The sequence below is a fragment of the Giardia intestinalis genome, chromosome 5 (assembly GCF_000002435.2).
Source record: "Giardia intestinalis strain WB C6 chromosome 5, whole genome shotgun sequence".
NCBI classification, from domain to species: Eukaryota; Fornicata; order Diplomonadida; family Hexamitidae; genus Giardia; species Giardia duodenalis.
This window is the reverse complement of record NC_051860.1, coordinates 339,889-360,661: the sequence shown is the minus strand read 5'-3', so window position 1 is coordinate 360,661 and position 20,773 is coordinate 339,889. Positions and strand designations below refer to the sequence as shown.

Sequence of the window (20,773 nt, the reverse complement as noted above, 5' to 3'; positions counted from 1 at the left end):
TCGGAAACTGGAGACCGGCCTCCAAAAATTCAAAAACATGAGCGTGTCTGCAGCCCCGTCAGCTACCTCAATCGACCGCTATCGGCGGATTACGAAGCTCGGGGAGGGCACGTACGGAGAGGTTTACAAGGCGATTGATACGGTCACGAATGAGACCGTGGCGATTAAAAGGATTCGGCTCGAGCACGAAGAGGAGGGGGTTCCAGGGACTGCAATTCGGGAGGTGTCTCTCCTTAAGGAGCTCCAGCACCGCAATATTATCGAGCTCAAGTCCGTTATCCATCACAATCACCGTCTCCATCTGATCTTCGAGTATGCCGAGAACGACCTGAAGAAGTACATGGATAAGAACCCTGATGTAAGCATGCGCGTGATCAAGTCATTCTTGTATCAGCTCATCAATGGAGTCAACTTCTGCCACAGCAGACGCTGCCTCCACCGAGACCTGAAACCTCAGAATCTGCTCCTCAGCGTCAGCGATGCGTCCGAGACCCCTGTCTTGAAGATAGGGGACTTTGGCCTGGCGAGAGCGTTCGGCATTCCCATTCGTCAGTTCACACACGAGATAATCACACTCTGGTACAGGCCGCCCGAGATCCTCCTTGGCAGCAGACACTACAGCACGTCTGTCGACATTTGGTCCATTGCATGCATCTGGGCCGAGATGCTGATGAAGACACCCCTCTTCCCCGGCGACAGTGAGATTGACCAGCTTTTCAAGATATTTGAGGTACTCGGGCTCCCCGACGACACAACGTGGCCTGGGGTTACGGCCCTCCCAGATTGGAAGCAGAGCTTCCCGAAGTTCCGGGGGAAGACTCTCAAGAGAGTTTTGGGGGCTCTTCTTGACGATGAAGGACTCGACCTCCTCACTGCCATGCTCGAGATGGATCCCGTCAAGCGCATTAGCGCGAAGAACGCTCTCGAGCACCCGTACTTCTCCCACAACGATTTTGACCCTTAACTAGTAAATTGGCCGAATAAAAAACCAACCACGCCCACTATTCGCCCTACTGCTGTCTCGAATGAACATAGCACAAGATGCGACGTCATTTCTTGAGAAGCTGTACTTGTCCATGAATAAGGGGAGCCAATTCTCCAGTTTGAGCACGTTCAAGGGCAATTCTGGGCCCGGAGTGGGGTTTGGCTCAGGGTTTGGACTCGGCAATACCCAGCAGAAGCCGCAGTCGGGATTTTCGTTCGGACAGTCAAATACGAACACCTTCGGTGGCGGGCTTGGACAACCCTTCGGCCAGCAAGCTTTCGGCCAGGGAGTTAGCCAGCCGCAGCAGACCTTTGGGGGCTTTAACACCGCTGCTTCGGCTCAGCATCCGCCTCAAGGTGCAAACACGCAGCAGCTAGTCAGCCTCATTGGGGACATGATCAAACGGCAAGTGGCAGACACCCCGGAGCCCCAAGCGGCGCAGCCCTCAGTGGCATCGGTGGCGACAGAAGCGTCCGCACTGGAAACCAGCCTTTCGAAGATCTTAACCAATACTTCGTCCGCCTCTGCCTCCGTGCGTCTCTCTGCTGCAACGAGGAGGCCCGGCATCCCCCAGGAGAGCCTGCGGCTCTTGGACGACCAGGCCCACAACAGGTTCGGTCTGTCCGGCACATCCTCCTTTGGCGCAGCAGCAGCCAGAGCTGCAGCCGTCGGTTTGCTTCCGCGGGGCTCCAGAGAGTCATCTGAGTCAGCGCAGCACCAGTTTGCGCCCTTCGCAAATCCAACAGTTATCCGCATAGGCAAAGATGAAGTACCCGCATGCAACATACCAAGCTATCGGGAAGAGGACGAGAGCGCAAGCGAAGCGAACCCTGGAATTCACTACCCTTTGGCTTCTGCGCACAAACCTGTCCTTACACGCACCGACTATCACACCGTCCCTTCGATCTCTGAGCTGCAGGCCATGTCAATCGACGAGCTTCAAGCCATCAAAGATTTCCGGGTCATCTCGGAGGCAAACGGAGAGATTCTGTGGCCTGGAGAGACAGATCTTACCGACGTAGATATAGATAGAATTGTCGACATTGGACACAAGAGCGCCACCGTGTATCCCAATACCCTTCCCTATAAGGACAGACACCGCCGCGGCGAGAAGCTCAACAAGGAGGCCATCATCACCCTCTACAACATATTTCCAGTCAACAGAGGAGAACGAGTGTACGACCTTCCAAGCGTGCAGAAGTTCACAGCCATCATAAAGAACGAGACCCAGAAGAGAGACGCACAGCTTATCAGCTATAGTCCCAACGACGGAATCTGGAAATTTTCAGTTAGCTTCTTCATATGAGCGCACTGATGGCTCTGCGTAAATTTGATCCCTTTGTGTCTTTACAACTAAGCATTCAAAGGGGTGTCACTTTGAAGTAGGTATTGCGAGTTGGAAAAGACGTCTTAGAAGGCAAGCTACCAGTCCTCCTAACGCAGTACCGGTGAATTTGTATGGAGAGTAGAGCTTGCCCCTATACTCAGTCTAAAAAAATTAACAATTTGAATATAAAATGATAGCCGCGGCCTTTCTCTGCTTTTCCTTAGCTATAGTCTGCCCTGATGGCGAGGTGGATGTAAACGGAACCTGTTATCCGGAGACTTGCGTCTTTGAGGACGCCGTCTGCAACGGTCATGGCTCGTGTAGAGAGGGCACGTGCAACTGCGAGGATGACTATTTGCTGACGGAGCTTGGGTGCTACCCTAGTGGTTGCTCAGATAGACGCACACAATATGTCTGTGGGCGTCACGGATCCTGCACCCTGAAGGGAGAGCTCTACTCCTGTGACTGCATGGACGGCTACATTAATCTTGGAAGCGATTGCATACACCCCTTCTGCATGGTTGACTACAGCGTCTGCAGCTACTACGGCGACTGCGTCTATGATGAGAACGACCAGCCTCACTGCCGATGCGACAAGGTGGCAACCGGAGAGCACTGCGAGAAATGCTCCGACATTGCAACCGAGTATGAAGGCCGCTGCGTCCCCAACGAGTGTCTGTCGGAGCGCTCCGACGGCAAACTTGTCGAGTGCGGTGGCTTCGGGCTCTGCTATGGGCTTCCGCCACTCGGTGATGAGAGCGCGTGCCTTTGTGACTTTGGGACAGTCAACGTCGACCTTCTCTGTATACCCGCTACGTGCATGTCTGCCGAGAATCCGAACGTCTTTTGTTCTAGCCACGGATACTGTGACGAAACGCGCAAGTGCATCTGTGATGACGGCTATGACGGAGACGTTTGTCAGTACAAGGTCTTCGAGTGCGAGGATGGCTACGTCTATTCTGAGGGCCAGTGTGTCAAGGACACGTGCGTTGCACAGGATGGACACGTTTGCGCCAAGCACGGCTCGTGCAAGACTGAGTCCTGCGTCTGCGATCCTGGTTATGTGCTTATTGGCACCGCTGAGTGCACGCCCGCGGTTTGTCTTGTTGGCGGAGAAGTTTGCCCTCATGGAGAGTGCACGGTCTTCATGAACCAATCGTACTGCAAGTGTGATGCAGAGTACACCGCCTTCGAGAATAAGTGCATTCCCAACTCCTGCATCAGCGCGACGTTTGACTACGGCTACCCTGAGCTCTGCTCCAACAAGGGCACTTGCGACATGGACAAGAGGCGCTGCGTCTGCAATCCACTCTACGGCGGAACGTATTGCCAGAAGTGCAGCGAGGACGCCTTGGCCATGGAGGACGGCAGCTGCGTCTCTCTCAACTGCATCTCCACGGGGCCTGATGGAAAGTCTGTTGTCTGCAGCGACCATGGGACGTGCACGGCCTACAGGGAGTCCAGCGACCCTGCAGACGTGACTTACATCTGCCAGTGCAAGTTCGGGTATACCCAGTTGGACTCTTCCACCTGCGTGAGCGATACTTGCATAAGCGACGACGTCGCCTTCAAGGAGTGCAATGGGAACGGAGTGTGCCAGGACGGCGAGTGCAAGTGCAACAAGGGTTTCCACGGCGATTTTTGTGGAGATTACGACTGCCCGAGCGGAGAGACCTACGTTCTAAGCTGGGGCTGCATGCCTGATGAGTGCGTCACCGAATACGAGGACGGGAAGCGGCGCGTTTGCAGCGGCTACGGAAGATGCGTCAAGAAGGGCAACGCACACGTCTGTGAGTGCCGCAGGGACGGAACCCTGATCGGGAACGACTGCGTCTCTCCGGAGTGCCTGACAGATGATGGGAAGGTCTGCTACGGAACTGGCGCCTGTCGCGATGGTAGATGTGTGTGAATCCGTTTAGAGCATCTTTAATGTAAACGAACTCGCACTGATTCGGCTTCGGTTAAATAATTGCAGTCTGAGGGGCATGCCGCTTGTTAGGCGTAAGGATCCCAACAGCATGGAGATGCGGTTCATGCCGCGCAACAAGGCGTGTCGAAAGCTGCAGCTCACCCTCGGGGAGTTCCGCCGAGTCTGTATCATAAAGGGCATCTATCCTCAGGTGCCTCCGAAGAAGTTCGCAGGGGACACGTCATACTTTCTGCGCAAGGATATCGTCCACTTATTCCACGATCCCATCATTCCTAAGATTCGCGAGATTGCTGCGCAGCTCAAGCGTATCAAGCGGATGAAGGCCCGAGCAAATGTCCTCGAGGCAAAGCTCTTGCAGGCCCAGATGCCGATTATCAGTTTGGATCACGTTGTGCTGGAACGCTATCCCACCTTCAAGGACGCTCTTTCCGACTTCGACGACGCCCTTTGCCTCCTCTTCATGTTCTCCAGGTTGTCCTCAGAACACGCACCCCAAAAGATAATCGACAACTGCAAGCGTCTCTGCAGGGAGTGGGATGCGTTTATCGCAGCCACAGGGTGTCTTGTCCGTGCCTTCGTCTCGACAAAGGGTTACTACTACCAAGCGGTCGTCCAGGGCGTGAAGGTCACGTGGCTCGTCCCCCACCGTTTCCAGCTCGACGTCCCAGACGTTGTCGATTTCAAGGTTCTTAAGAGCTTCGTAGAGTTCTATCAGACTTTTGCTGGCTTCGTCCTATACCGTCTCTACAGCGTCCTTCTCAACGGGTACCAGTACCCCCCTGCTGTCCAGGAAGAAGCAGATTACATTCTCAGACTCGTAGGGAATATTCGGGCACATGCAACTGCCAGCGAAGTCGACCTTTCTCTTATCTACGGGCCCAACGGCTGCGATGAACCGTGTGACAAGAACGGTGGGGTTAGAAACTTGAATCCGGCATCTGTCAAGCCCTTTATTGGGCAGAAGCACGCCATTTCCCGAGAGGTTCCCCGCGAGCCCCTCGAACTAGTGCTTCTTAGTGGCGGGGCAGACGTATTCACTTACTCAAGTCCCCCTCACGGGGCCACGCATATTATAGTAGATCGGCCGCCGCATAACATAGAGGGTGTCGTGGGCGCGCGAATAGATGGCTGTGCGTACCTCCAACCGCAGTGGTGCTTTGACTCGCTCAACTGGGGGACCACGCTTCCGCACGCTGAGTATGCGCCCGGGGCCGTGCTGCCTCCCCACGTCTCTCCCTTTTATGACGACTCCGCTGACGCAGACGGATACGTGCCGGACAGGGTCAAGGAGCTCGACCAGCTTGTGCGCGAGAAAAACAATATGGTCGATATCACGACTCTTTCTGTCGCTGCGGTGAAGGGACTGCAGGAGCACGGGCTTTTGGAGGCGAAGGACGAGGCTGCCGCCAAGGTGTCCTCAGTCGACAGCCTGGCAACGCAACTAGCGAAGGCCCATGCAACGAGCCTCAGAGAGGAGCTCAACCTCGGTTGCGACGAGCAGGAGGCCAGCGAGTCAGAGTCTTCAGAAATCAACCCAGATGACTTCTATCGCAAGGACACCCGGACGCTGGACGCAGAGAGGCTTTCCGAGGAGACCCGGATGCGCCGGGCGATGCTCAATGCAACGAAGGCCCGCATCTACGATCGAATGGTCAAGGAGAACGAGGAGATCGCGAGGCGCAGACAAGAGCTCGAACGCAGACGCGACGAGCTGCGGCACACCATCGAGCTGGAAAAGGCAAAGGTGGCCATGGGCGTGGATCTCCGACCCCCTGCGCTGCCCAACGAGGATGAACAGTAAACACTGTTTACACGCGCTCTATTGAATGGTAGGAATTGAAAGAGTACCGGTGGCCGGAGACATCTCTACTGAGCTAGGGGGATCAGTAGCATCAGGCTTTCCCCCGTTCTTCTGCTTGCTATTCTTTTTATTGTAGTAAAGGATCTGACTGAGGATCAGGGCGTCCATCACGACTGGGAAGACGGCCCCAAAGAGATACGGGGCCTGCGACTTTAACCCCGAAGCTGTTGGGTCTGCAACTACGATCGAGATAGACTGGAAGATATTTGCACACATAATCAGGATGAAGAGCCCCATGCTGAGATCGTCCACTTCCTTCTTCTTGCAATTCTTGATCACCTGAAGGACGCGATTGAAGCAATACAAGGGGATGGTACAGTACGCCATCACCGATCCTACCCACCAGCGAACGTCATACGCCTTGACAGATGAGCCGGCACTGCAGTTTCCAAGGCCGTCGTGGTTGCTCAGCGTCCTTGCTACTCGCACATAGTTACCAGCAGGGATTGCATAGCACAGAAAGCTTGTGACTACAGCCGCAGAAAGAACCGTGTAGATAACTATCTCTGGGACGCGGTAGCGCGTGATCGCCTTGACGTCCTGGTCCGGAAGATCCTTCCCCTTGTTCTTGTGCTGGTAATAAAAGTACTGTCCGTTCAGGATGAAATCCATGGCAAGCCAAAGGGCTCCGAGAACGATCTGCGTAAGCAGTCCGTCTATAACGATAAGGGAGATGAGGTTTAGAAGATCTCCGATGAACCAGAGAATCAGGAAAGCAATCGATATAGCCTCACACCGTTTAAGAAGAAAAGACATACGCATCTGTGGATACGTCGCTATAATCCAGCATATGATTGAAAACCAACCGAAGACCACAGAAGTTATTTCACCCTTCCCATACTTGCACTCTCCAAACGCAGCCGCAATAATGTAGTCAGGGGGCATCCCCCCATTATCTTCACAGTAGCAGGGCATATTATTTTTTCCAGGTCATAAAAAGCCAAGACAGTTAGTAAACGTCGAAAAAAGGTATTTTCTAAAATTCATCCAAAGTAGTACAAATAGCGAAATAGCTCACATTCAGTGCGGGGCCGACGTTTACAATCGTATAATTTATTTTGTAGATTTAGGGCTCGGATGATTCATAAAGTTTTGCACAAAGAAAATCGAGGACTACGATGGTAGCCTCGGTTTAGCAGTAGACGCACGTCACAGCCCTGCCAGGTATCCGAGTCTGCGCGGCAATCTACCCACCAAGCCGCGTTTGAGACCTGGGTTCAGTGCTCAATGAAGAAAAATGTGCAATTATTCCAAAATCGGAACCCTTTGCAAAGCCGGGTGCATAATCGATGGCACTTGTCGAGACGGCCCTTGACCTCGTCAAGCTAATCGATCCCGCAGACCTGGAGACCATTCGCAAGCTCTTCTATGGGCGCAAGGTGACGCTCGACTTTCTCTCCAGAACCATTCAGACTTTTGTGCCGCGCTCCTACACAGGCAATCAGGTCTCGCTCGAAGGGATCTCCAAGGCGCTGATAGATCTTTTCGAGGAGCTAGACACGGATCTTGACGGTTTCGTTACGTGGTACGACTTTATCGGGTTTTATTCCGAGGTCTCGAGCGCCCACTTGGATGTCGAACAGCATAAGGACTTCACAGATAAGAGCATTTTCCAGTCACTGATGCGAACAGCGACAGGTGTTTCTGGGAAGACGTCTTTAGTCTCCGTGGAGTCGGCTATACCAAATAACGCCGAGCTCACAGACGTGAAGGGGTCCATCATCCTCAACATGTATATCATAGGGGACGCCTACTATCTTGTCACAGACCTTGGTGTTTACATGGCGGATTCCCAGTTTATGTATCCGCGCCTCATCTTCGAGCCCAAGGCCTCTGTCTTGGCGGGGAACCCGGAGGAGCTCTTCAAAGTGCAGTTGGACCAGCGGGCGCAGGAAAGACTTGAAGCGAAGGCCTACAAGCGGCTCGAGTCCATGGGCATAGACGCAAATGCAGTCAGAGAGCAGTCGCTCCTGTCTGCCGTGCCTGATGCCGCCCCCACGAGCCGCCGAGCAATTCTCCAGGACATGCAGAACAAGCGGATAACGAGCTCCAGCACCATAACGTGTTCTGTCAGGATGTCCCCTCTCCCGCTTATCGTCCTTTGCACGCGAGAGCCCCTCTTCATCGTCTTTTCGCTCACCGGAAACATGGCCATCTCCGATCCCTTCCGGCTCCAGTCCCCTGGGACGTGTCTGTTCTGGCACGAAGCACGGTCCCGGCTCTACATAGGCCACGCATCTGGCAATGTTAGCATTTACGCGCTGGCCTACGAAAGGGACCCAGACGCCCCACAGTTTGCTGGCGGGATAAACCTTTCAGAAGACCCCAGCAACACGGGGAACTCCAGGCAGCCCTCTCTGGCCAGCACCACCGTAGATGCTGCCATGCAGATCCTCGGAAAGGGCCGCTCCTTCGACTCGCTGACGCGGGAGGAGCTCTTGAAGGTGTACCCGGAGCTCCGGTCGTCGTTGATAGACGTCTCCAAGAGCACCGCGGAGGCGCTGCAGAGGTCCTCCCAGGAGAAGGAGCGGCTCCGAGGGAAGTCCAAGCAGCTCATCGCCATGGCCTCCGAAGACCTTGAGGTCGTGAGCCTCATCACATCGCAGATCTTTGACGCCGGGCAGAGCACACTTCTCAGCCACGGAATCAAGGAGACGCAGCTCATCGCCGACGACCCCCTGGCCTTTGTCAAGGCGACCGTGGCCCCAGACCCCGTCGCCGCGGCAACGCACGAGAAGCGCCACGGGGGCGTGCATCTGACGATCCGGGCCGAGTTTGTCACCACCAAGTATGTGGTCGCGGGGAGCGTCAGGTGCATGGACGCCGGGCGCGGCCAGTGGGAGGAGGCCATGGCAGACGGCCTGTTCCGGCTAGCCGTCGTGGGCTCCGATGCCGCGCTCGTCATTCTGGACGAGGACCTGGGGGTCGTCTGCACGTTCTCGGACTTGCACCCGGAGGGGATCATGCGGTGCTACGTCGTCAGCGATCACATCACAACCATTGGCTTCAGCAACGTCTACCAGATTGGCCCGGAGGCGGTCCGCTCCTGCCACTTGGGGATGGCCGTGACAAAGGAGGAGCTCGAGGACGACCCCGCCCGGGTGGACGGCGAGGACGATAGGCGCGGGAAGAGGAGGCGCGAGGCCGTGCAGGTTTCTGACAAGAGGCTCGTGAAGGCCAACCTCGTGAAGTCCGCGCACCTGATCACCCTTGTCCAGCCGCCCAGGCCGGGCAAGCCTATTCTGGCGTCGTTCGCTTTCGGGAACGTTGTTGGCGTTATTGACCACGACAACGTGGTGACCCTCATCCATGCACTGACGGGTGCGCACATCACGCGGATCGACATCGCCATCAACCTGCACGGAGTCAAGGTCGGCACCGGGGTCTATAGCCGCAAGCACGACTTCGGCTACATCCCCTTCGGGCGCCGGCTGTTCGTCCTCAAGGTGGTTGCCAACGAGGAGCTGGCCAAGGAGCAGGTGGTCTGGGACTTTGAGGACGCGAAGCGCGAGGAGGAGCAGCGGGCACTGGGCAAGCGCAGGCCGAAGGAGCTGATCAAGCACGCGCCCGAGCATCTTCCCCTGGGGTCTATCAGCAAGGAGTGCGCCGGCGTTGTCGTCAACCAGCGCATGAACGAGCTTGGCGCCGTCACAGGCCCTGGGGAAGTGACGATCTTCTCGCTTCTTACCGGCCGGCCGTCCAGGATCTACGACATTGCAAGGATCTCCAAGACGCTTCTGGAGGGCCGAGACGGCACAGGCAGCGGTGGCGATGACGCACAGGATGCCGTACTGGGTTCGGAGTATGCAAGCATCGAGACGTGCGACCTCTCGAAATTCTACGCAGAGGGCCAGAGCGAGGTGACGGAGGCCGATCTCCACTTTTCCACTCCAGACGACGAAGCCCGATATAGGACGCTCCACAAGCCACCGCAGATCCTCAGCCAGATCCCCAGCGCCCCCGACGCCCCCCAGTCTCTGCTCGACGCCCTCGGGCGGCGGATTCTGTCCCTCGCCGTCGACAGCAAGGGACGCGTTCTTTACGTCATAGGAACTCACGGTGCAGTGACACTTTACTGGAAGACCGGCTCTCTCTTCGACATATCCAACGTTGGGATTACCGGCCGGAGGACATGCGAAGACGACATTGACATCGTCGACAACCCGTTTGATGGCCAAAGACTGGGCGACGCACAGAGGGAGCCTTCTGCAGGGGCCGACTCGCACATGTCGTCCGGAGCTTCCTCGTACAGCCTGGGGCTCAATCTGTCTCAGATCATCGTCAAGGCCAACAACGCAGCCTTTGTGAGACAGCTGCTTTCCGACAAGTCGATAATGCGCGCACAAATCTTGGCCACCGACAGAGCGCGCGGCCTTCTCTTCCTCTGCGACAACCTCAACCCGCAAATTGTGCGCGCCATAGACATGAAGCCGAGCCACGAGTACGTGAACAAGATAGGGCTGTCGAGGCAGCTGACGACCTTCGACATCTTTTTTGCAGGAGGAGCAGACCACTTTGCAAGGGCACGGCAGCAGCTCACGGCGTTCTTTTCGTCGAAGCCCGTGTTTGTAGGCGCAGACGACCTCTCTTCAAAGCCGGAGGTTGTAAGACGCTTTTGCCCCGAGTTCCTGTGGGCCCGAGATGTCTCTTCAGCAGGACAGCCGAATCAGGCGCCGTCTCCGATCCAGAAACTGCTCTGCGACGTTCTCTACACCGGGCATGCAAAGAAGGCTCGAAGTGACTCGTACGTGACGTGCATTGACGCCTCGGAGGAGCTGTCTCTGCTGGCCATAGGCACCTCTGACGGCCGGATTCTCGTCCACGACACGATGTCTGTCAAGCTGCTGCAGCAGGGGGTGATCCAGCCCCCGACAATCCCGTCTGTTGGCTCCCCCATAACGGCCCTCTGCTTCCTGGGACAGTGGCCCCTTCTGTTTTCGGCGTCGGCCTCTGGCATCTGCTACATCCACGCGGTCCGCCCGCTGTACCCGAACTTTTCGCTCGTCTGCGCCTTTTACCACGGAAGCTACCATCCCCTGGGCTATCCACTGAATGCAGACTTTCAGGCCGGCTGGGTCCAGACAGCTGGATTCTTGAAGCACGCCCTTCTGCCCCTCTCTGATTTCAATTCAGACGTCCAGTTGTATGGGAGTAGATACGAGGACGTGGTTCGCTACCTGATAGAAAACTTTTCTCCAGATCTCCTCCACACAAAGTACTGCCCCGAACGTAAGGGCCCTGTGCCCGGGGACGAGGCTCTGCGGTCGATTGACGGGGAGTTCCGTGCCAATCGTCTGCTTTCCACGAAAACGGCCTACGGGGCGCGAGTCGGAGACCTCCAGGCGTCGACTGCAACGCCCTCCATGGACGCCTCGATGACAACCGATAGGGAGGGAGAGGCCGCTTCCGGAACAGTCCAGCCTCCATCGATGTTTGAGAGGCATACTGTTTCCAACCGCTATGCGTACATCACGGTCCAAGAATCCACAGCGGCTACTGAAGAAGGCCAATCTCTGTGCCATCTCCAGCAGGAGACCGTCGGTGTACAGGACGACTTGGAAGAAAGGTCAGAGCGTGCGCACACCAGAATGCCGGGTCCGTCTTACCAAGAGATTGTCTCTGCAACAATGGCACTCCTTCGCCGATACGTCCCCATTTCCCAGAACTTCCGAGGCCTTCAAGCCCGTCGGCGCAGAACGCTTATGAAGATTCGGGCTGCTGCTCAGGTGATAATGCTTGTTTCTTTCTACTTCACGCGCTTCTTAGCTGCTCCTCGGAGGGTCTACGTTGACTTCCTTCCTGTTCCGCTGGGCACCAGTCAGCCAAGGCAGGCCGCCTCTCGCCGCAAAGTGCCTCAGGGAGCGGTGAAGCTCTCCGACAAGTCCAGCAAGGTGATCGAGGACTTTTCTAAGTCGCGCTTTAAGACGTCCGGCGTTGACGTGGAGAGTCCGGCGGCTGCGCAATACGCAGACGCCCATGCGTCTCTTTATGGCACCATGATGGGGTCCGCTGTGACGCGGCCCGGGATGGAGGACGTGGAAGCAGAGGAAAACGGCATTCTCTATCAATACGTCTTCAGGGACAGAACCAAGGTGAGAGTGCCAGTCCGGAAGGAGTCCGTTCTTGCTCTCTCTGCTCGCACCATGCCGACAGCTGTCTGCTTTGTGGACGGCGCCCACTCTATCCTGGTCGGGGACGACGCAGGCTTTGTGACCCTCTACAAGATTCAGAATCTGATAGCTGCTCTGGGGATCACACGCAGTCTCGACACGCAGCAGCTCCCTAAGGGTCTTCTTCATACCCCGAGCTCTGGGAAGACGTCGCCAATCGTTCCGTCTTCGTATCTCCGGGTACGGTACGTCCACCGTGCTCACGCCGCCCCCATTAGCCTGCTTTCTCCGGCTGCTTCCAACAGCCAGGCATACATTTCGATAGGCGGGGACAAACGAGTAGCTCTGTGGGGCTTGGACGGGGCCCAGCTCCTCGGCATTGTTCAGAGAGTCAATCTTGACCCGCCTCCGAAGGGATGGGACTCTCTTTTCGGCGTGCCTCTTACCGCACGCTCCGGGCAAAAGTCCTCAGAGAGTGGACTGGCAGACACAGCCAGGCTGTCCATCGAAGACCTCGAAGAAGTGCCCAGTCAAGTCTTCCAGGACCCCCCTCCACCTATGCGTCTTGAGGCCCCGCCTGCGTGCGCATACCCGTGGACATATGCGCCGGAGAGCTCTGCAGGGGATCGCGTAGACACAGTCATTCTTCAAAGCATGCAGCAGACAGGGACGCTGGGTAACAGTGTGGAAGAGGCGGACCTGCTCGGTGTGACCCGCCAGCTTCTGGCATCGCGGCGGCCAGTCATTGCGCCTACGTCCCAGGGCGATCCTGGAACCCTCCTCAAAGCCACAGGCCTCACGGGTCGCCTGCTTGAGCGGAAGGGGGACTCGTGGACGGTTCGGGCCATGAAGCTTCGCGCGGCGCAGCAGCCCCTTGGACGGAGTGCAGGACCCCAATGAAATAATGGGCAAGAGGTGGAGGGACACTGACCTCTGAGCGCGGGACAGATCTGAGCATCTGCTTGGGGTGATTCGCTCGACTTAACGGCTGCTCTAGCGCTGTGCCGCTGGCTTGTTGTAGGTGTGGCTCGAACAGCATATGTAGACCGCTTGGTGGCTAACTGTGCCCGATAACGAGGAATGGACAAGAGGCCACGAACCGAGCAGCTCGGCCCATCCCTGATCGAGGAACGCCCAGGAGCTCTGCGGCCGTCAATGTTGCCGGCTCGGAAACGAATGCCCAACGAAGCTCGTCGGGTGACGCTCGAGAGCCGGCCACTCGATTCCTTCCAAGCGACGCTTCCAGCCAACCTCTGTGGTCCTTGCCAAGCAGATGAGACCAATTGAGGAGAGAGCGGCCGATCAAGGCCAGCGTGACTCTAGCGCGGCGGAAAGGATGGAAACCAAGCGTTCTGGCACGCACGCATCGACTGGACAGGAACAGCCCAGAGATTCCAGCAGCATGCTGACGCCAGTGTGGAGCATTGATGAAGAACCCCGGCCTTGAAGGGCGACACCCCTGTCTCTGAAGAGGCAGCCATGCTTGTGTGCGCCTCGACTACACCCGCAGAGGGCCCTATAACATAGCCTTGCAAGTACTAGTGGGCAGAGTGAACGATTTTTGAAACAAACTTCATGGCCGACGGCAGCCAGCCCCCCTGCAGCAGCCCCCGCCATCCCACAATTCACTCGTAAGAAGCTCCACAGGCGGTTGGGCAGTGTGCTTAATGAAAGCACCATGGGGACAGTCTACTCCCTTAGGGGCCATCCGAGCCTCGCTGTGAAGGAGATCCTCCTCGATGGCCCGGATAAGAGGGATTTAGGCGCCATCAGGCTCGAGCTGGCCGCTCTTCTTGACCTCTCCAACCCGGGGGTTCTCAAGCACCATCAAGTAGTCGAAGGCGAGGGCCTCATCTACGTCGTCATGAATCGCCACGACAAGACCCTCGAGCGCCTCCTCACTGAGCACAAGCGAAGGAAGATCCCCATGTCTGCCGGCGTGGTCCTCTCCGTCCTGAGGCAGATCGCTGCCGCCCTCGCCTACCTCCACGGCGTCAATGGGGTAAGTGTTAATGGATTTGTCCACCGCGACCTCAGGCCTGCCAACGTCCTCATCAGCGCAGATGGTGAGTACTTCGTCATCGCTGGCCTCGGCCTCTGCAAGGACGCCCTGAGATGCGGGAGCACCATTGTAAGCACGGCAGTATACGTGGCCCCCGAGGTGCTCCTCCACAACGAGGCCAGCCCCGCCTCCGACGTATGGAGCCTCGGGGTCATCATTTATGAATTAGTAACTCTGAGGAGACCGGACTTCCTAGAAGGTAAAGACCCAAAAGACGTCTTCGTCGACGGGTGGAGGCCGGACCTGAGCGGTGTCACCGACGGCTTCATAAAGAGTGTTCTGGAGCGGATATTCGTGCTGGAGCCAGAGAGGAGGCCGACAGCCAGGGAGCTGCACGAGACGCTCGCCACATTCGACATCCCAGTTAGTGAGCTGGGACATCGGTGTGTGGCACTAGAGGACAAGTGCAGCGTTTTGGAGGCTGCGCTGAATGGCGCTAATGCTAATATCGTGCTTCTGAAGGACGAGCTCAAGGTCGAGTCGGATAAGGTCACTGCTCTTGAGGCAGCCCTCGAGAACAGGCCAAGCAAGACCAGCTCCCTAGGACAGGAGCCTCGACTCAAGACCCCTGGGATTGACGCTCTTGAAGGCCGGACAAAAAATACTTATCCACAATGCAGGCACGAGAAGGTCAGGTTATGCAACTCAGTGGCGCAGCAGCTACGATTACCCTTCAACCTGAGGCTCACCTGCTACCCAAGCTGGTCCGTGCTGCACACACGAATGACACAGAGACCGTCCGGGTGCTACTTGAAGAGGGAGTCACCGGCCAGCGTGATAAGCAGGGAATGACAGCCCTCATGCATGCAGCCCAGCAGGGGCACACTGGCCCCGTTGAGCTGCTTGTTGAGAAGGAGAAGGGTCTCAGGGACAAGAACGGCTGGACCGCGCTCATGCACGCCGCACATAGGAACCATCCCGAGGCAGCTAGGATCCTCGTCCCTCATGAGCATAGAAAAGAAGACAATAACGGTCGCACCGCCCTGATGATCGCCGCACAGCAGGGGAGCCTTGAAGTAGTAAAGCTCCTTCTTGACCATGAGAAGGGGCTGAAGGACAAGGACGGTAACACGGCCTTCGTGCACGCCCTCAGGAACAAGCACACAGACATAGCTCTGCTTCTTCGCGAGCATGAGGCCCCCTCGTGGACCCCTCTCATGTGCGCGTCCTTCACGGGGGACGTCACAACAGTCAAGGAACACCTCTCAGACAAGGACAAGAGGAACAATGACGGCAATACCGCACTGATGATTGCTGCCAGAGCGAGGCACAAGGACGTCGTGGAGCTCCTCGATCCCACAGATGAGAATGGCGTCACTGCCCTCATGCGAGCTGTTGACAGAAATGATGTAGATACTGTGAAGGCCCTCCTTCCTCTCCAGGGGGGACAGAAGGCGACGGGGGATGTCGCGATGGGCTGCTGGGCCATCAGCGAGGGAACAGCCCTTATGAGGGCAGCAGTCCGTGGCCACGCAGAGATAGTGGAGCTGCTCCTGGAGAAGGAGGGAGGCGTGCAGAATGAGGATGGCGAAACCGCCCTCATGCTGGCAGCAGAGAGAAACCATTCAGATTGTGTTAGACTACTAGTAAAGAAGGAGGGCGGGATGCGGGATAGGTATGGCGAGACCGCTCTCATAAGGACGGCAGAGGAAGGCCACGCAGAGATAGTGGAGCTGCTCGTGGAGAAGGAGGCGGGCATGAAGGATAGTGACGGCCAGACTGCCCTCGTGCTTGCAGCAAAAGAAGGCCACAGAGAATGTGTCGCGCTGCTCCTGGAGAGGGAGGGCGGGATGCAGACTAGTGATGGGGTGACAGCCCTCGTGACAGCAGAGCAGAATGACAAGCAAGACTGTGTTAAGCTACTGGTGGGAAACGACCGTGAGCGTGCTGCCTCGGGCTGGACGAGCCTTATGTATGCTGCTTACATTGGAGATGCTGATGCAGTGAGGAGTAGCCTTCAGGAGGCGGGGATGAAGGATCGTGACGGATGGACCGCCCTCATGCGGGCGGCAGAGAGGGGCCACCCAGAGTGCGTCAAGCTATTACTGGAGAAAGAGGGGGGCATGAAAGTGGACATGGCGATCACGAAAGGGCTCGTGGAACGGAGTATGCTGGAGGAACGGAGGGTGATGACGTATTTACTTGCTGCTGGCGATACCGCCCTCATGCGGGCAGCAGAGGAGGGCCATGGAGAGATAGTGGACATACTCTTGGAGAAGGAGGGCGGGGTACAAGACAGCTATGGACGGACCGCCCTTGTGTTTGCAGCAGAGGGAGGTCACGGAGACTGTGTTAGACTATTGCTAAAGAGGGAGGGCGGGGTACAGGATGGGTTTGGACGGACCGCCCTCATGGGGGCGGCAGAGAGTGGCCACCCAGAGTGCGTCAGGCTCCTACTAGAGAAGGAGGGCGGGATGAAGAGTGATAGTAGCGAGACAGCCCTCACGCTGGCAGCAGCACGTGGCCACGCAGAGATAGTGGAGCTGCTCCTAGAGGAAGAGGCAGGCATGCAGGATATTTTTGGATGGACAGCCCTCATAAGGGCAGCAGAGAGTGGCCACGCAGGCTGCACTAGAATATTGCTAGAGAAGGAGGGCGGGATGCGGAATGAGGATGGCGAAACAGCCCTTATGCTTGCAGCAAGGTATGGTAGCACAGACTGTTTTAAGCTCCTACTAGAAAAGGAAGGAAGTATGAGAAGTAACAATGGACAGACAGCTCTTATGGCTGCAGCAAAGGAAGGTCACTCTGCCCACGTCGCGCTGCTCTTGGAGAAGGAGGGTGGGATGCAGGATAGTGACGGATGGACCGCCCTCATGTGGGCAGTATCCTGCAGCCAGATAGAGTGTGTGAGACTCCTCGCAGAGAAGGAGAAGAACATAAACAGGAGGAAGCTCTTGGACATAGCCGAGGGCAATAGCGAGATACTAGCCATCCTCTCAGAGTAGCCAGAGTAAACAGCGATCGCCTCCACATCAGACCTTACACATCACAGCCCCGCCACGCAGCAGGACTCCGGGGTCAGCAGCCTCTAGCGCGGGAGCGAACGCGGCTCAGGGAAGTCGGCAAGCCGGCTCCGTAACCTCGGGAAAAGGAGTGGCTCTGACGGCGCGCCGGGTCAGAACTGGAACGGACGCGGGGATCCCGACTGTTTACTAGAAACACAGCGTCGCGAGGGCCGCACCCGGCGCTGGCGCGACGTGATTTCTGCCCAGTGCCACGACCGTCACCGTGAAGCGATCCGCCGAAGCCCTGGTAAACGGCGGGAGTAACTATGACTCTCTTAAGGTAGCCAAATGCCTCGTCGGGCAATTTCCGACGTGCATGAATGGACCAACGAGGATCCCACTGTCCCGAGCCGCGCCTCCGCGAGCCTCCAGCCTCGGGAACGGGCGAGGGCCGGCCAGCGGGGCAAGAAGACCCTTTTGAGCTTGACTCCAGCCCGGGCCTGTGGGGCGGGGCGGCCGGCGCAGCGCACAGGGGAGGCCGCGCCCCTGAGACACCCTGACGGCCGCCGCCGCCCCGCTCACCCGGTCGCGCGGGGACCCGCCCGGGCGGGGAGTTCGGCTGGGGCGGCGCGCCTGCTACACCGGACCGCAGGCGTCCCACGGCGGGCTCAGCGAGGACGGAGACCTCCCGCGGAGCAGAAGGGCACAAGCCCGCCCGACCCGCGCCCCCCGTGCCGGCGCGGGCCGCGAAAGCGGGGCCTACCGATCCTTCGCCGCCCCGGCCGCGGGCGCGGAGGTGGCAGAAAAGTTACCACAGGGATAACTGGCTTGTGGCCGCCGAGCGCCCGCAGCGACGCGGCTTTTTGATCCTTCGATGTCGGCTCTTCCTACCGTCCGCGCGCACCGGCGCGGAAGCGTCGGATTGTTCACCCGTTCAAGGGATCGTGAGCTGGGTTTAGACCGTCGTGAGACAGGTTAGTTTTACCCTACTGGCCCCGGGGCCAGAGCACGGCGGGCCAGTACGAGAGGAACGCCCGCCGCGGGCCGCCAGCCCCGCGGTTGCCCGGCCGGGCAGCGCCGCGCCGCCGCGCCCGGGGGCCCTGCGCTGACCGCCTCTAAGCGCGCACCCCGCCTCGCGCCCCGCCCGGCCGCGCGCCCCAGCCCCGTGCCCCGTCGCCGAGCGGCCCCCGCCCGGGGAGACCACCCGGCGCGGCGCTCCTGTACGGCGCAGAGCCCTGCGATCGCCTGAGGGACGCGCCTGCAGAGCGCGGGGCGGGGCGCGCGGCCCACTTGCTCTGGGGGGGTGCGGGGCAGACAGACAGGCAGAGCGCGGAAAGAGAAGATTGAGGGAGTGCAGGGTGCCCCAAGGGGTGGCCAGGGGGCAGTGCACGCCCACCACCGGGTCTGCCTTGCACAGAGGAGCACCCGTGTGCGCAGGGGGGCGGCGCAGGACCGCAGGGGGCCCGGGAGAGGCGGCCCGGGGGATCCAGGCAGAGAGGACAGCAGAGGGTCCAGGAGCCCCCAGCAGGCCACGCACGACCGGGAGACACACCCACGTGCGGGGACGGGCGCCGGGGAGGCACGGTGCAGGAGGCCGCGGGGAGAGCGCGGAAGGACCCCCGGACGGCCCAGAGCAGCCGATCCCCCGGGCCAGTAAACACTCCGGTCTCTCCTGGGGCCTCCTGCGCTCCTGTGCCCCCGCTGCAGCCAGGCGCACGCACAGCACCCGGGGCTGCCCCGGTCGGTCCAGGGCCGGTCGGGGGCCCCTCCTCGGACCGCGCCCTTCCGGGGGGCCGCCCCCCACGCAGTGCCCTCCCGCTGCCAGCAGTCACATAGGTTAGAGACGGACCGTATACAGCCACGGCTATCGAGATCCCCGCGAGAGGCCGTTTCGGGCGGTCTCCCCGGAGAGGGCCCCGGAGCGCCCGGATGCACAACTAGCCTCCAATTCGATCGTTCTGGGGTGAGGGGCCCCTCCAGAGCAGACTGGGAGGAGAACGGGGGGTGCGGATCTCCCGACCGGCAGGGGAGCCCGGGACACGCGGTCCGCACAGGAGGGTTTGCCGTGACACATCGTTCTGCAGGGTCCGCCCGGGCCCCCCGGCGCTCCCCGCGGACCGGCCCCCGGCCCCCCGAGCGCCCCCAAGGGAATCCAAAAAAGTGTGGTGCAGGCGGACCCGGGCCGGGCTGTGGGGGGCGGCCTCCGTCCGGCACTATAGGGGGGACCCCCGACGCGGCGCGGGCACGGAGGGGGCGGCCCCCGTGCCAGGCGGCGGCCCCCGCGCAGGGAGGCGCCCGGCCCGCGGCGCCCGCGCCCGGCCATCCGGTCGATCCTGCCGGAGCGCGACGCTCTCCCCAAGGACGAAGCCATGCATGCCCGCTCACCCGGGACGCGGCGGACGGCTCAGGACAACGGTTGCACCCCCCGCGGCGGTCCCTGCTAGCCGGACACCGCTGGCAACCCGGCGCCAAGACGTGCGCGCAAGGGCGGGCGCCCGCGGGCGAGCAGCGTGACGCAGCGACGGCCCGCCCGGGCTTCCGGGGCATCACCCGGTCGGCGCGGTCGCGGCGCGCCGAGGGCCCGACGCCTGGCGGAGAATCAGGGTTCGACTCCGGAGAGCGGGCCTGCGAGACGGCCCGCACATCCAAGGACGGCAGCAGGCGCGGAACTTGCCCAATGCGCGGCGCGCGAGGCAGCGACGGGGAGCGCGCGAGCGAGGCGGGCCCACAGCCCCCGCCGCGGAGCCGAGGGCAAGGTCTGGTGCCAGCAGCCGCGGTAATTCCAGCTCGGCGAGCGTCGCGCGGCGCTGCTGCAGTTGAAACGCCCGTAGTTGGCCCCCCGCCGCCACGAGGAAACGGGAGCGCTCCAGGCAGGCCCGTTGGACCCGCCGCGTGGGACCGCGCAGCGGGCGCGGCGCGCCGCGGCAGCCCCGAGGAGAGCGGGCGGGGGCACCGGTACCGGCCGGGGACGGGTGAAACAGGATGATCCCGCCGAGACCGCCGGCCGCGCAGGCGCCTGCCAAGACCGCCTCTGTCAATCAAGGGCGAAGGCCGGGGGCTAGAAGGCGATCAGACACCACCGTATTCCCGGCCGTAAACGGTGCCGCCCCGCGGCCGGCGCGCGCGTCCCGCCGGCCGCCCAGGGAAACCGGGAGGCTCCGGGCTCTGGGGGGAGTATGGCCGCAAGGCTGAAACTTGAAGGCATTGACGGAGGGGTACCACCAGACGTGGAGTCTGCGGCTCAATCTGACTCAACGCGCGCACCTCACCAGGCCCGGACGCGCGGAGGACCGACAGCCGGGCGCGCTTTCGCGATCGCGCGGGCGGTGGTGCATGGCCGCTCCCAGCCCGTGGCGCGAGCCGTCTGCTCCATTGCGACAACGAGCGAGACCCCGGCCGCGGGCGCCGCGGGACGGCCCGCGCGAGCGGGAGGACGGCGGGGCGATAGCAGGTCTGTGATGCCCTCAGACGCCCTGGGCCGCACGCGCGCTACACTGGCGGGGCCAGCCGGCGCCCGCGAGGACGCGCGGAGCCCCCGCCGTGGCCGGGA

At 59.7% G+C, this 20,773-nt stretch overlaps 8 protein-coding genes, 1 non-coding gene and 1 pseudogene across 9 annotated transcripts; 9 read left to right on the top strand and 1 right to left on the bottom strand.

Moving 5' to 3' along the window:
• Positions 1 to 37: 37 nt before the first annotated feature.
• Positions 38 to 964, top strand: GL50803_008037 (Kinase, CMGC CDK; the record flags this gene model as incomplete). Its single annotated transcript, XM_001704006.1, has 1 exon — positions 38 to 964. The coding sequence occupies one exon, from the start codon at positions 38 to 40 to the stop codon at positions 962 to 964; it is 927 nt and encodes a 308-aa protein (XP_001704058.1).
• Positions 965 to 1,025: 61 nt separating this feature from the next.
• On the top strand, positions 1,026 to 2,291 carry GL50803_008038 (uncharacterized protein; the record flags this gene model as incomplete). The annotated part of the gene is made up of 1 exon (XM_001704008.1): positions 1,026 to 2,291. The coding sequence occupies one exon, from the start codon at positions 1,026 to 1,028 to the stop codon at positions 2,289 to 2,291; it is 1,266 nt and encodes a 421-aa protein (XP_001704060.1).
• A 211-nt stretch (positions 2,292 to 2,502) lies between these two features.
• On the top strand, positions 2,503 to 4,221 carry GL50803_0095162 (Tenascin-like protein; the record flags this gene model as incomplete). Its single annotated transcript, XM_001704009.1, has 1 exon — positions 2,503 to 4,221. One exon carries the CDS (start codon positions 2,503 to 2,505, stop codon positions 4,219 to 4,221), a length of 1,719 nt encoding a protein of 572 aa, XP_001704061.1.
• Positions 4,222 to 4,297: 76 nt separating this feature from the next.
• GL50803_0016313 (uncharacterized protein) lies at positions 4,298 to 6,043 on the top strand (the record flags this gene model as incomplete). The annotated part of the gene is made up of 1 exon (XM_001704011.1): positions 4,298 to 6,043. One exon carries the CDS (start codon positions 4,298 to 4,300, stop codon positions 6,041 to 6,043), a length of 1,746 nt encoding a protein of 581 aa, XP_001704063.1.
• Positions 6,044 to 6,061: 18 nt separating this feature from the next.
• Positions 6,062 to 7,018, bottom strand: GL50803_008044 (Seven transmembrane protein 1; the record flags this gene model as incomplete). The annotated part of the gene is made up of 1 exon (XM_001704013.1): positions 6,062 to 7,018. The coding sequence occupies one exon, from the start codon at positions 7,016 to 7,018 to the stop codon at positions 6,062 to 6,064; it is 957 nt and encodes a 318-aa protein (XP_001704065.1).
• Positions 7,019 to 7,392: 374 nt separating this feature from the next.
• GL50803_0060028 (uncharacterized protein) lies at positions 7,393 to 13,113 on the top strand (the record flags this gene model as incomplete). Its single annotated transcript, XM_038046186.1, has 1 exon — positions 7,393 to 13,113. The coding sequence occupies one exon, from the start codon at positions 7,393 to 7,395 to the stop codon at positions 13,111 to 13,113; it is 5,721 nt and encodes a 1,906-aa protein (XP_037902124.1).
• A 778-nt stretch (positions 13,114 to 13,891) lies between these two features.
• GL50803_0060027 (Kinase, NEK) lies at positions 13,892 to 15,067 on the top strand (the record flags this gene model as incomplete). The annotated part of the gene is made up of 1 exon (XM_038046185.1): positions 13,892 to 15,067. One exon carries the CDS (start codon positions 13,892 to 13,894, stop codon positions 15,065 to 15,067), a length of 1,176 nt encoding a protein of 391 aa, XP_037902123.1.
• Positions 15,068 to 15,075: 8 nt separating this feature from the next.
• On the top strand, positions 15,076 to 17,223 carry GL50803_0060026 (Ankyrin repeat protein 1; the record flags this gene model as incomplete). The annotated part of the gene is made up of 1 exon (XM_038046184.1): positions 15,076 to 17,223. One exon carries the CDS (start codon positions 15,076 to 15,078, stop codon positions 17,221 to 17,223), a length of 2,148 nt encoding a protein of 715 aa, XP_037902122.1.
• A 55-nt stretch (positions 17,224 to 17,278) lies between these two features.
• GL50803_00r40004 (28S rRNA) lies at positions 17,279 to 18,474 on the top strand (annotated as a pseudogene).
• A 1,069-nt stretch (positions 18,475 to 19,543) lies between these two features.
• Positions 19,544 to 20,773, top strand: GL50803_00r40003 (the record flags this gene model as incomplete). The annotated part of the gene is made up of 1 exon (XR_005248667.1): positions 19,544 to 20,773. It is a non-coding gene; the product is annotated as an 18S ribosomal RNA (ribosomal RNA).